Source organism: Mus caroli, unplaced genomic scaffold (genome assembly GCF_978045245.1).
Source record: "Mus caroli unplaced genomic scaffold, Mus_caroli_1 scaffold_1, whole genome shotgun sequence".
In the NCBI taxonomy this organism is placed as follows: Eukaryota; Metazoa; Chordata; class Mammalia; order Rodentia; family Muridae; genus Mus; species Mus caroli.
Window position 1 is genome coordinate 36333236 of NW_028227256.1, and position 13966 is coordinate 36347201.

A 13966-nucleotide genomic window follows, 5' to 3' on the forward strand; every position below is an offset into this window, starting at 1 on the left:
AACTAAGACATCGCTTGTCCAGAGGACCCAGGTTCAATTCCCTGCCACCCTCTACTGGCCTCTGTGGGCACCAGGCCCACAAACGCCCACAGACATAAAATAACAACCTTTGAGAAGAATATATTCTCTTGTAGAACTGTTCAGTCTTTTGCTAATATACTGCATTTTCAAAGCATCTGCACTACTAAAAACCGGGCAGCGGCTACTTGAGTTACCCAGAAATAAGTGTTTAAGGGAGTAAAAGGCACAAGTCCCCCATCCCCCCAGCCAAGCCCCCTTGGAGAAGCAGCCTATGTAATTAAGCAAAAAGTGTCTGTACAAATCACGGGGAAATGGATAGAGCACCCTTTGAAAATAGTCCCATTCACAGCTTCTCTTAGGGGTGCTAAGCACCCCTGGCCTGAGTGCATCGGTGAGTTCGGGCCCAGAAGGCTCTTGGCTCAGCCACACTTACGTTCCTTGCCCAGGAAGAAGGAATAGAAGCAGAGGTGGTTGATACTAAGGTACAGCCAGCCCTGGCGGGGCACCCTGCCCTTCCAGCAGCAGCATGAGTAGTAGGTGACCAGCTTCTCCGCCTCGGGGAAGTTGAACCTGGCCTCGAACTTCACCAGAGCTTCTCGGAACTTCTCGGGCTCCTCCTCCTGCTCTGCCAGTCTGCTGCTGGTCTCCTCCGCGATCAGAGCCTGAGGACAGAAAGACACTTACCCAGCCAGCCAGACAACAGTTAGACTGAAGGGGAAGGAGGACAGCAAGCGGAAGGACAGATGGGCGATAGCGAGAGAGGACAAACTGACCCGAAAGATGGAAGAACCCAACCTTGTTTGGGAGACTTTGAGTTAAACATTAAATACTTTCAAAACATCTTCCTTGTCAGGTTCAAAATGTTGATAAAGGGCCATCAAGATGGCTCAGTGAGTGAAGGTGCTTGCAGCCAAGCCTGAGGATCTGAGTTTGATCCCTAGTACCACCTCCTGCACACACATTCCCCCAACATACACCATTTGAAAGCTAGCAAATTGACTTAATTTTACAAATTTCTCCTGACATTATGAACCATAAGATAATGATTAAGATTTTTAGGGGCTGTTTCATATGAAACGCATGCCCAGTTTGCTGTTGTCCCGGAAGGCTTCTCATTAGGCATGTAGAGCTTCAACAGAGGCCAGGTGCTTTAGTGCCTGTGCAGAGGTGCCGTGGAGGATGAAATTGGGTGATGGTTGGGGAAGCAGCCAAATGTCCAGACTTGACAGGAAAGCATCCTTCATATTTGGTCATCAAAAGGGGCGGAGGGTGTGGGGGGGGGTGTCCACTTTATCCCTCAGACTCCTCCATCATCAGCCTGGCCTCCTGGGGACTAGACTACCCTGGCTTGTGGTTGTCGTTGTTGTTGCTGCTGCTGCTGTTGTCTTTGACAGCATCTTCTACATCTCCTACATCTGACTCACTCTGTAGCCCATGCCAGCCTCTCCCTTGGGACCCTCCTGCCTCAGCCTCCCCAGTGCTGAGATTACAGAAGTGAGCCTCCACACCTGGCAAAGAGACATGCTTTATAAAGTAGTGAGCGCCAAAGCATGGAGAATCTAAGTTTGTCAGCCCCAAACATGCTGCTTTGGCATAGGGCTTGTTCTGAGCTGAAGACTCTGACCTCTCCATCTACCTAAAGATTGCCAAGGAGCTCCCAGTACAAGGGCAGCCTGTCCTGGCCGTATGAAAGCGTGACCAGCAGGGACGGAGAGGGGAAGGGCCAGTCAGAAGTAAACAGAGGCTACTTTTTACCAAGTGAATTCCCTTTGTTTTATGTAACTTGACAGAAAATGTAGCCAAAGTGTTAAAAAAATAAAACATTTAGCCAAAGTGAAAGGGAAGGAACAGGCAGGTGGGGAGAAGCATTAAAGCCCAGCCTACCTTCACCTTCCCTTTGACAAAGCTGGCGATGTCATCTTTGTTGTCAAAGACTGACAGGGTGTGCAGCAGGTTCTGCTCCAGCCAGTCCCAGTGCCGGTTGATTTCCTCCAACGTTGCACCTGGATTTGGACAGACAGACACACATCAGGCAAAGAAGGAACTGCTAAAACGTGAACTCAGTTTCCAACTCCTGCCATGCATGACCCTATGTGTACTTTACATTATGGGCATCAGTCTGCTGTAGAAGAGGCCCCCTTTATTAAAACAGAGTCCCCTCCTGCCTCTGGGCACCTGCAGGCACTGATCCTATAGCCACAAGGCAGCCCCAGGGACTGGGAGGGTCACCCTTTGGTGTGCTGTGGCCTCTTGCCTGCTTTGGCAATGTCCACCTCTTCTCTGCCTCTACTCGGGGTGACAGAGTTGTTGGTAATTGCACAGATATCCTAACACAGAACACACCCCAGAGAGCAGACTCACTGCCAACAGGCTTATACAGTGTAGCCTGTGCTCTGAAAAGCCAAGTTCACTGTGGAAGAGCCTGTTGTAAAGTCCTGTTGACCATACAAGAATGTCACCACTTGGGAGCAGCAGAGCTTGACCCAGCCAGGGCAGCCTCAGAAAACATCTGTCTACAGATGTTTTGGGCCATTTACAGCAGCAGCCCTCAAATATCTAGAGTTCTTACAGTGCATGTTATCTTAAAATAAAGCACACACACACAAGCATTACATCATAGGCAATCTGCCAGTTAATTTTTTTTAGAAGGCAATTGAAATGCTCACTATACTACCAAAGTGCTAAGTGCCACCGCTAACTAAGGCATAGTCATGTCCACTGTCTCCGTTTCTTCTCAAGGAACCCTCTATTCATCTGTACCGGGTGACGGACACTGGACATGGGGACCATGTCCAGCCTCTTGTGAGAGCAGATGCCCTTCCTGCACACAGGTACAGTCCCTGACCAGAAGTTTTCTCAGTCTCCATTTCAAAATGGGACAAGATTAAACCCAGAGAAACTAAAGCTACCGGGCCATAGTTCAATGTCACCCAGAGACAAGTGGGAGGCCAAGAGAGTCACCAGAGTCATTAGCCATCCCAAAGCAGGCGGGTTTCACTTAAAAGTGTGTTTCTTTTCTCTCCATGTTACTTGCACACCCAAGTGTAAATGCACACAAAAAATATTTGAAATAGGCACTACTGTCTCTCTTCTGAGACCTCTAATCTGAAAGGACCAAGTCTGAATCGTAGCCATGCTGTCACAGCATAAAAGCTGCACCAGCCTGGCGGCTCAGAACCTGCAGACGCTCTTCTCACACACGTTTTAAAATACAGCGCTAAAAACATGTAGGCTGTGGGTAAGTGGACTTCATGCGTAGGCCGTGGTTCCCATCCCTCACAATACTGTATCCATACAAGTATTCCATCAGCCAAAAGAATCACTTCCATTGCATGCAATAAAATAGTGGAGGGTTCAGCCTGGGCTTGTGATTCAGGTCCGTGGAAATAAAGACTCTGTTAAATTAGGCTGCTGTTCTCTGTGGGCAGACAGGGCAGGAATAGGAAAGTGCCTAAGAGACTATTTCGGTCAGGAAAATCGAGAGCTAAGTAATACAAAGTACCCAGGCCTCGGTATCTCCCAGACAAGCATACCTGTGTCCTTGCTGACTCCACCACTGTCCCCGCCACATGGCTCTCTGCCCAGTGCCTCTCTTCACAGGCATGACCCATGACCTTCACTTCCCTCCTGCTGCACCTCCCAGGTGGGTCTTAGCAGGAGTCAGTCCTGGAGTGAGAGCCTCTTCCTGCACAGCTCTCCAGACAGGGAAAGCTCATTTGAAAACAAAATCAAGCCACCCAAGGCCAGCCTCCACATGCCTATCTGTCTCTGTGTCTGCTTTCTCTCTCTCTCTTCTGACCTGAACCCAGGACAGAGCATCTACTTGGCCCCTCAGCTGACTGTGGCACACCAGGGGCTGACACTTTTCAGGTGGTTTTCCTGCCTCTTACCCATGCATCCCTTCCCTCCAGTGACCATGTACTTCACGGTAACACAGACAGCACCTTGCAAAAGCTAGTTCTACCACAGTCCATGAGCGCACACAGAACTGGAAAGGGCAGGCCTTTATTTGCCATCATAATAAAACCAACCAGGTCATTATGCAAACAAAAGGAGGCTAGATAGAAGAGGACTCAGTCTCTATTAGTTTTCAGTACTCAGTTATGGTTCTTCAGATATACTTCCTCATTTGTAAAAACAAAACAGGGAAGAGGGAAGGAGGGGGAGAGGGAGAGGGCGAGGGGGAGGGAGAGGAGAGGGAGGGAGAGAGGGGAGCGACTGACCTGTAAAGAAGACAGAAGAGGTAAATGGAAGTACAAATATTTGTCCTGGGTCACATTTCAAATGAAGGGCAAACCAACCTTGCCAAGCACCCTGGGGTCTTCGCTCAGAAGCAAGACTCCTTAATGCACATGCTGGCTATGGCAGCACTCAGAAAGAGCTGTCTGCACTCAGCAGGAGCTCAGACTCTCTTTGAAATCCCTTCTTCCTTCACGATCCTTTCCAGATGCCTGGATGCTGGTGATGTTTTATTTGTTTTAAATATTGAATCATGCACATACATATGTATGTAAATCGTATATATTTTCAATTATGTATGGTGTGGGCTGGGGTATTGTACAATGAGTGCAGTTGACTTTGGAGCACAGAAGGAGGTGTTTGAACCCCTAAAGCTGAAGCTACAGACAGCTGGCCCCCACCCCCACCCCAGCATGATAGCTGGGAGCCACAATCAGGTCCTATGCAAGAGCACTGCTTGCTCTCAACTGCTGAGCCACCTCTCTATCTCCTGGGATACATTAGCCTACCATCAGGGCCACCAGGACCAATGACTTAACTACTAACACCTTCAACTGACCAGTTAGATACCATGAATAAAACCAACCTTAATCAAGTCTCAATCCCAATATATCACTGTGGAATTAAGACTTGAGGCAGGGGCTGTACAGATAGCCCAGTGGTTAAGAGCACTGGGCTGTTCTTCCAGAGGACCTGGTTCAATTCCTGGCACCCACAGGATGGCTTACAACTGCCTGTAACCCCAGTCTCAAGGGATATGACTCCCTCTTCCAACCTCTGTGGCCCCCAGGCACATATGTGGCACACAGCCCTAAATGCAAGTCCAGCACAACACTCATACACTGTAAATAAAATAGATTTTTTTAAAAAATGACTTGAGACAGAGGATGTGGAGGCACATGCCTTGAATCCCAGCACTCTGGAGGCAGAGGCAGGAAGAGCTCTGTGAGTTCGAGATAAACCTGATCTACATATGAGTTCCAGGACAGCCAGGGCTACATATAGAAACCATGTCTCAAAACAAACAAACAAACAAACAAACAAAAACAAAGCAAAAAAGCTCGAGTTTCACTGTTATAAAATGCTTCTATACAATGCTCATAACAAGGAAAAAACACAACTAAAAAGAAAATTAATATGCAGAACCTATCTATCTCAGGGCCATAGGCAATGGAACCCCAGCTGCCCTGCACGCCTCTCCCAGCAAAGACAATCAACAGGAGGAACTTTTCCACCCCAGGGTCTATTTCCTTCAAAAGTTGCCAAGTGGCAGGGAAGCTCTCCAAACTGAATTTCCTCTGCAGAGACGCCTCAGGGCAGGCTTCACAAATACACCAGAACAAGGCGAGCTGAGTTACTGTGCCTCCTTGACCCTGGAAGCCTGAGAACCAAAGTCACCTCAGTGCATGTCACCTCGGTGCGTGTCACATGGCACCATCCTGAGCCATACTGTCGCAGTGGTTCCCACAGATTCAAAGGAGTCCCCCTGACACCATCTTGAAAAATAAAAAACAATTCAAAACGGACTGTGCACCTCCCAGTAAGAGCAACGATTGAATCGGAATGTGAGTTTTACACACACATAAATAACATTTCTGTCTCCCAGTCACATTCAGTTTGAAAGTCACCGCGTTGCACCATACTGTTGAGAAAGCTAAAGAGAAAATAAGTCTGCCATCTGTTGTTGAGGCCAGAGGGGTAAAGGACGGACAGGCATGTCCAACCTGTGTAACTGCGGTCTTCACTAACAAGTTCACACTTTAGAGCCGTGCAATGAGAGGCCACCGAGTTGGCTCAGTGGGTACAGGAGCTTGCTGCCAAGCCTAACAACGTTAGTCCCTGGAGTCCATGTCATGGAAGGAGAGAACCATACCGTTCCCTACACCCTGGAACAAGAGTGCACCTGGACAGATACATTTTTTAAAAATGTAATTGATCGGGAGGCAGAGGCAGGCAGATTTCTGAGTTCAAGGCCAGCCTGGTCTACAAAGTGAGTTCCAGGATAGCCAGGACTACACAGAAAAACCCTGTCTCGAAAAACCCAAAAAGAAAAAAAAAAATGTAATTGAGTTATCAGCAAAAAGTTACCAAAACAAACAAGCAAAAAACAAAACAAAAAACCCGCTCAGTGTTTTAAGTTCATAATTATGTATGGCCATGTTCCTAGACCTCATAGTCATGCCATCCTGGTCTATCCTTCCAACACAACAGAGACCTGCTGTCAGCGCTTGAATGGATCTTCCTCAAATTCATATGATGGCACACATATGCCAAGACTATATATCTTAAATAGTTTTTCAAGACCAATTAGGTTAGTAAGGGTATAGAATAGGGCCGCCGACCCAACAGACCAGCGTTATAAGACACCAGAGATGTCTGTCCGCCAAAGAAAGACCATGGGAGGATCCAGTGAGAAGGTTAACATCTGCAAGCCAAGGAGAAGGCCCCACCGGAAATAACCCAGTTGTATAACCATGGATGCTCAGCCTCTGGAACTGAAAGAAAAGAAAGTTCTCTCGTTTAAGCCTCAGTCAAGTTGATGAGATTTTGTTACAGCAGCTGGAACAGACTAAACTGTAACTGTGGATGGTAACAGTGGCAACTGACCACATTATGCCGAGCTACTAAATCCTCTCAATTTGCAGAAATAGACTTTTCCATTTTCCAAGGAAACTAAAAGTCCAGTGTGAAAATCAGGCTTAGAGATTCAGTGTTAGAAACCTAATCAAAGACCAGAAACCAGGCAACGGAGGGCCTGGGAACAAGCAGTCTGCATGGGGACAGGCAGAGACAGCTGGCTGGGGCCATTTTAAATGCCTTGCAGATGTTACACGCTTAGTAAGGCATGCTGTATCTTCAAACTCACTCCCTACAAATGTCACAAGGCAGGTATTTTCTAGACACAAAGTAAAAAAGAAAGAAGCCAATCCATAGCCCATGCGTGTGACTCTGGAGGCCTCTGTCTTCTGGGACATCCCAGCAGCTGAGGATAGCGATTCTCCCCAGCTTTCCTCTAGGGGGGCATCAACATGAAATATAACAGGCATCTCATTGTTCACCTCCAGCTTCTGCACAGACACAGCCATAAATAACTGGGCCTAAGCTTTGGTTTTTAAAAAAGTAACTGTTTCCCTCTACATAATAAACACTTGACTGGATTCAGTATTTTTTTCCAGCCTCCTAAATGCTAGTGTACTATGAAATGGGTACTCTGTGTTCATAGTTCAGATCTGATCCTATGAGCTAGCAAAATGTTTCTCTGTTTGCCACATAGTAATATCTACTGTGGATTGCAGAGGGGCTAGAAAGGTGTGGCAGGCATGGGGCAGCTTCTCTCCTATAACTCACTGTGAATTCTAATGCAGAATGACACAGACACACTGCACATGGGGTAACGGACTTTCAGAAACGTAGAGTGCCTGTGTAGCATGCTTGGAGCCCTGGGCTCAGTCCCCAGCACCATCGGAATATGTTGCACACCTGTATTGACAGCACTTGGGAGGCAGAAGCAGGAGGATCAGAAGTTGAACACAGCTAACTCGTTCTAGTTTGGTTGCTGCAATAAAACACGGACCAAAATCAATTTGGGGGAAAATGGTTTATTTGGCTTTTTTCAGGTCATCGAGGGCAGCCAAGGCAGGAGCCTGGAGGCAGGAGCTGAAGCAGAGACTGCAGGCTTGCTTCCACTGGCTTGCTCAGGCCCGCCTGCCTAGGGGAGATACCATTCACACTAGGCTAGGCCCTTCAAAGCGATGAACAATTAAGGAAATGTCTCATAGACATGCTCACAAATGGCCGTTCTGATAGAGGACAGTCTGATGGCAGCCAGTCTGATGGAGGTTAACTGAGCTGAGCTTCCATCTTCCCCAGTGCCTCTGGGTTATGTGAAGGTGACAGATGAAGCTGACTGTGTTGGCTACACGGGACATCACGGTCAGCCTGAGCTATAAGTGACTTGTCTTTTAAAAAAAAAAAGTGTTGTAAAAATTCAAAAGCCCTAACAAATAAATACCAAATAAGAGGACACTGGTGGACCAAAAGAAACGAACACTTCTTTTTGAAAAACCCAGATTCTGAAAGCAGACACTCCCAGACCTAATCTATAAGCCAAAGCAATTATCCTCACGAGACCATCATTATGAGCTGCTGGATTTTTTTTCTGTTTTAATAAATCTCTAAATATAAGTTAAGATTGCTTCCCTCAGAAGAAATCAATCATTAAAAATATTACAATCGAGAGAGATGGCTCAGGGGTTGAGAGCAGTGGCTCTTCCAGAGGTTTAATTCCCGGCACCCACATGGTGGCTCACAACCGGCTTCAGTGGAACTTGATGCCTTCTTCTGGCATGCAGGCGTACACGCATACACATAAATAAATCCTTAAAATATTTATAATACGTGAAAGCAGACTAAACAGATACAGTCACTGAAACAACAGATATGCTGGGTGGAATCAAATATGGGAGCTGGGCATGGTGGCGCACGCCTTTAATCCCAGTTTTTGGGAGGCAGGTGGATCTCTGAGTTTGAGGCCAGTCTGTCCTACAAAGTGAGTCCCAAGACAGCCAGGGCTACACAGAGAAACCCTGTCTTAAAGGAGGAATGGAAGGAAGGGGAGGGAGGGAGACTAGAATGTGGAGCTCATAGTTGAGGAAAGAAAGAGCAGACAAGAGCAGTTCCTTCAGGTGCCCGACTTCATCTAATACTGATATGAAAAGGATGTGGGGAGGGGGAGGGGTGGGACTGTCTGAGTAGAGAGGACTTATGAAGAGCAAGCACACTGGCAAGCTACAAAGCACGCAGGAAGCCCAAGACTGAGTCCATATGACACCAGCAGGTCCCAGTTAACTTCTGTTTCAGGGATAACACTACAGTGACATGTGACCAATCTTTGAAAGATACTTGAATTTAATACAGGGTAGAATATTAACAACTTCTGGGATCTTCTAGGATTTTCTTTTCCTTTTTTCTTTTTCTTTTTTCTTTCTTTTTTTTTTTTTATGATTACACTGTAGCTGTCCTCAGATGCACCACAAGAGGGCATCAGATCCCATTACAGATGGCTGTAAGCTACCATGTGGTTGCTGGGAATTGAACTCAGGACCTCTGGAAGAGCACTCAGTGAGTGCTCTTAACCATTGAGCCATCTCTCTAGACCCCTAGGGTTTTCTCTAAACTACTTCAGGGTAAGAAAAAGTCTTTAGAGACAAATGAAGCAAGCCAGGCACCCCTAATCCTGATGAGGTACCCACAGGACATTATCACAGTCCTCAGGGGTTTCTACTGTTTCAGAGTCTTTACTGGGCTTGGAGAGGCGGCTCAGTGATCAGGAGCATTTAGAGCTCTTGCAGAGGACCCAGGTTCAGTTTCCAGCTCCCACATGGCAGCGTACAACCATCTGTGACTCCAGTTCCAAGGGAGCTGCTGCCTCTTCTGGTCTCCAAGGGCTACTGCACATGTGCGTGCACACACACACATGTACACACATACACATACACACACACAAAGTAAAATAAATATTTTTAAAAGCCATATATATATATATATATATATATATATATAGAGAGAGAGAGAGAGAGAGAGAGGGGACCACTGTAAACTTGATCAAAAATGTATAGCTGGGGAGGTCATGGGCCTAGGGGTGACCTTACTACTGTTGTTTAGTTAAATAGACAGAATCAAACGGCCTTATAAGAGTCTGTTTACACCTATAGACAAACACTACTCCAGCTTCCTGAGAGGAGAGTCTCTGTGCGGTGAACAACAGTGGATGCAGAGACCTGTGGCTGCTCAACATGATTGGGACTGTGTGCTCGGTGCATGCTCAGCCCTGAACATTTACACCACAAGCCTCCACAGCTCAGGGAATGCCACTGAAGAGTGCTTTAAAGTGCGAGCCAGGAGCCAGGAGCCAGGACTGGGCAGCGAAATGCTCCTTTCTGGGTGTGGCGACCACTGCAATCATGAACTCACGACAGCTGTGGGTGCCTGCACTCGACCTGTGCAACGCTGTTCTGTCAATGGTTAGTTAATGGGGAAGGGGCTCACAGGACCCTACTTCTCCGTGCTGAATCACGGTCTGCCCAAAGATTCTGGGAGAGAGAGAGTCCCTGTCTACAGTTGAGTTCCCCTGGTGACTCCAGCAAGCTCCAGTGAATACCCAAACACATGGTCACACAGCCAATCAGCAAACTGCAATAACTGAACACATGGTCACACAGCCAATCAGCAAACTGCAATAACTGAACACATGGTCACACAGCCAATCAGCAAACTGCAATAACTGAACACATGGTCACACAGCCAATCAGCAAACTGCAATAACTAAACACATGGTCACACAGCCAATCAGCAAACTGCAATAACAACTAACTAAACACACGGCCACACAGCCAATCCCCATTAAACTCTGAGACACAAAACGGCATGAAGACCTGCTGTGGGGCGGGGACTTGTGAGAAGTCGGTGGGCTGGCAGAGGGAGGTGTGAGGGAGAGTCATCAGAACATGTTTTATACGTGTATGAAACTTAACTACAAAAAAAAATATGATGAAATATTTTTATAGTGAAGAATCTAAGCATGAAATTTAATGAAAAAAATTCTATAATGGAAAAAATGCAAGGCCAGAGAGATGGCTCAACGGTTAAGAGCACTGGCTGTTCTTCCAGAGGTCCTGAGTTCAATTCCCAGCAACCACATGGTGGCTCACAACCATCTGTAATGGAGTCTGATACCCTCTTCTGGTATGTCTGACAGTGTACTCATATACATAAAATAAATCTTAAAAAAAAAAAAGCAAACATATTCCTAGTAAAGAGTCAAAACCCAGTGATCCACACACACCCACGAGGTGTCTAGACTCAGAAGTCAAGTCAGGCCCAGAAAACAGGGCGCAGAGTTGTCTAAGTTCCCTTAGGCTGAGCATCACCAATTCAAAGACCCTGTATCTGAAGCTCTGGGGGCTGGGGGGACACACACACCATCTCACAAGTAAGAAATTCCACACCTTGAAACTTCACAGACAAAATTATTGAAAAGACTGCACACAATTACTCTTGAGTTACGTCTGCATGGTATATGCGAGACAAATTCTGTGTTCTGATATGGGTTCCATCCCTGCAGTATTTCATAATGTATATGCAAACATTCCAAAAAACAAAAAAACAAAATAAAATCCAGGTATTTTATCCTCAGCCTTCTTAATGCTAGAACCCTTTAACACAGCTCCTCATGCTGTGGTGACCCCCAACCTTAAAATTACTTTATTAATACTTCATAACTGTAGTCTTGCTACTTTTTTAAAAATTTGTTTATTTTAATAAATGTGAGTACACTGTAGCTGTCTTCAAACACACCACAAGAGGGCATCAGAACCCATTACAGATGGTTGTGAGCCACCATGTGGTTGCTGGGAATTGAACTCAGGACCTTTGAAAAAGCAGTCAGTGCTCCTAACCACTGAGCCATTGCTGCAGCCCAATCTTGCTACTGTTATGCATCATTATATAAACACATAATTTGGGACTCCGAGTGGGTCCCGACCCACAGGTTGAGAACCACTGTATTAGCTGCTTTCCTCATGGCCAAAAAGCCAGGGAGGCCACCACTTAGCCAAATTGTTTAGGACAGCATCACTGACCTCTCCCACCACTGTGACTCCAGTAAGACAGAGAAAGAGCCCCTGCTGGGCAGCACACAGCACAGGGGCCACATGGGCTCCCATGGCACCCCTTCCATATCACTAAGGGGTTACCTTATAGTTAGGAGGATTATCTCTCTGTGAGCCTTGTGTCTCAGAGCCTCCTCTTCTATTTTTTAAAATTGTATTTACTTATTTTATGTGTGTGAGTACACTGTCGCTGTCTTCAGACACACCAGAAGAGGGCATCGGATCCTATTACAGATGGTTGTGAGCCACCATGTTGTTGCTGGGAATTGAACTCAGGACCCCTTAGTAGAGCAGTCAGTGTTCTTAACCACTGCACCAACCAGCCTCCTCTTCTATTAAAAAAGAGAATTAACTTGGGTATTTTTAAAGCACCCCCTCCAGGTGGTCTCTGTTGATGTCAGGACCTACACTGCAAGTCAGGCAACCTTTGATTTTAAGATTCAAATTTTAATTTGCTTCAGTTTGTTCTCCTTATATAGTCCAGGCTGGTCTCAAATTTATGGGATTAAATGATCTTCCTGCCTCAGTTTCTTGAGTAGCTAGGACTACAGACATGTACCAACTCACTCAGCTCTAAAGAGATTTTTAATCTTAACCCCATCAGCAATGTACATCACAGAAGGAAGAACATGTTCTTCGATGAAAGTTATTTATTCATAAGCAAAATTACTTAAAAAAAAACCACATTAAAAGCCCAATTGCCAGTATCTCCGGGACAAGGAAGAAACATTAATTGGCAACCCTCTCCCCACTTCTAAAGGTAAAGCCCACGTGGAAAATTCCAGCTAGTGTTGTTCCAAGGAAATGCCGACGCTACTGAAAACAAGTGTATCCATCCTGACCCAGAAAGCTCACACTTTCCCCGCTGCTGGGCCACCTCCCAGATGTTCCTTGAAGCACCCTGCAAGTCCTCTGCTCAGAGAAAACAAGCTGGCACGTCTTCTGCCACCTTGGTACGAAGTTCAGGAAGACATTAATCTGGTCCACCCGGGAACATTTCCTCCCTTAATAAAATCCACTCCACAAAGACAAAGCAAACAGTGAGGCAGAATAAATACAAGGGAGCAAAACACCAGCCGCAGTCAAGGGCACGGATAAGAGACCGTGCATGCGTCAGAAGGAACACTCCGAGAGTACACTCTGTCAGAGCCTGCAGCTAAGCGCCCTCCAGCACCCCAGCGCCTGGTGTGACCCTGGCAAGCGGCCAGCTTCCCGTGCTCTGCATCTTTCCCCCTCCAGGGTAGGGTGTGCTGCCCCATGTGCTGCTGCAAGGGGGGCAGTAAAGGGGCTCAGTGGGGAGAATTAGCTCCTGGGAGCCCTAGCCTTTAAAAACAGGCAACAGTGTTTTGATTCGCAAATGGTTCCCCTTTCCTGTCATGAAAACATGTCTGTTTTCATTTTCTAAATCTAAACCTTTAATTAAGAGTTCTTCAAACTACAATAGTCCCTCTGCATCCACCAGAGGACTGGGCCAGTATATCTGCTTGATCCAGGGTCCCCCAAAGACAACAGCGTCTGAGATGGCTCAGGTTCTTCTTTAAGGTGGCACAGCCTTTGCAGGTAACCTACACACTCCTCCTGAATCCCTGGAGTCATCTCCAGATTCCTTACCGTGTCCGGTACAAAGTTAATGATACAGAATTCCCATAGCATATTCTTCATGGAATACCAAGAAGTCTGTACATGGCCAGTACAGATGCAAGGGAGAGATGCATAATATAACATGTTACATTTATACATATTATCCATTTTGGTTGAATCTGCAAGCATCAGGCTCAGTCCACACACCCTCTCCCACCAGGTCCATGGAAAGCTTGCTCCTGGCTCTCCCTGCTCTGTCTTCATTTAATTCAACCCCATGGGGACAGACCTCGAAAGCAAGGACGGAGACTCTGAACTTAAACAGCTATGAACTCCTCAGGTAGTGCAAGTGCAAACGAATGCCTGGGAAGACATGAACATTGTTGAACGTTCTTCTGTGCAAGGCTCCAATGCCTGAGAGGGGTGCTCTGCCACCTTTCACTACGACCTGAGGA

The 13966-nt window shown here is 46.6% G+C and overlaps 1 protein-coding gene across 2 annotated transcripts in view; it reads right to left on the reverse strand.

Moving 5' to 3' along the window:
• Tbc1d8 (TBC1 domain family member 8) overlaps positions 1-13966 on the reverse strand; it is a 109501-nt gene that overhangs the window by 35074 nt on the left and 60461 nt on the right. For both annotated transcript variants that reach the window (XM_029476619.2, XM_021185175.3), the window contains exons 3-4: positions 1906-2024; positions 455-683 (exon numbers count right to left, since the gene is read on the reverse strand). In XM_029476619.2, coding sequence (XP_029332479.1) covers positions 455-683; positions 1906-2024 — 348 coding nt within the window. The remainder of the gene's footprint in view (positions 1-454; positions 684-1905; positions 2025-13966) is intronic.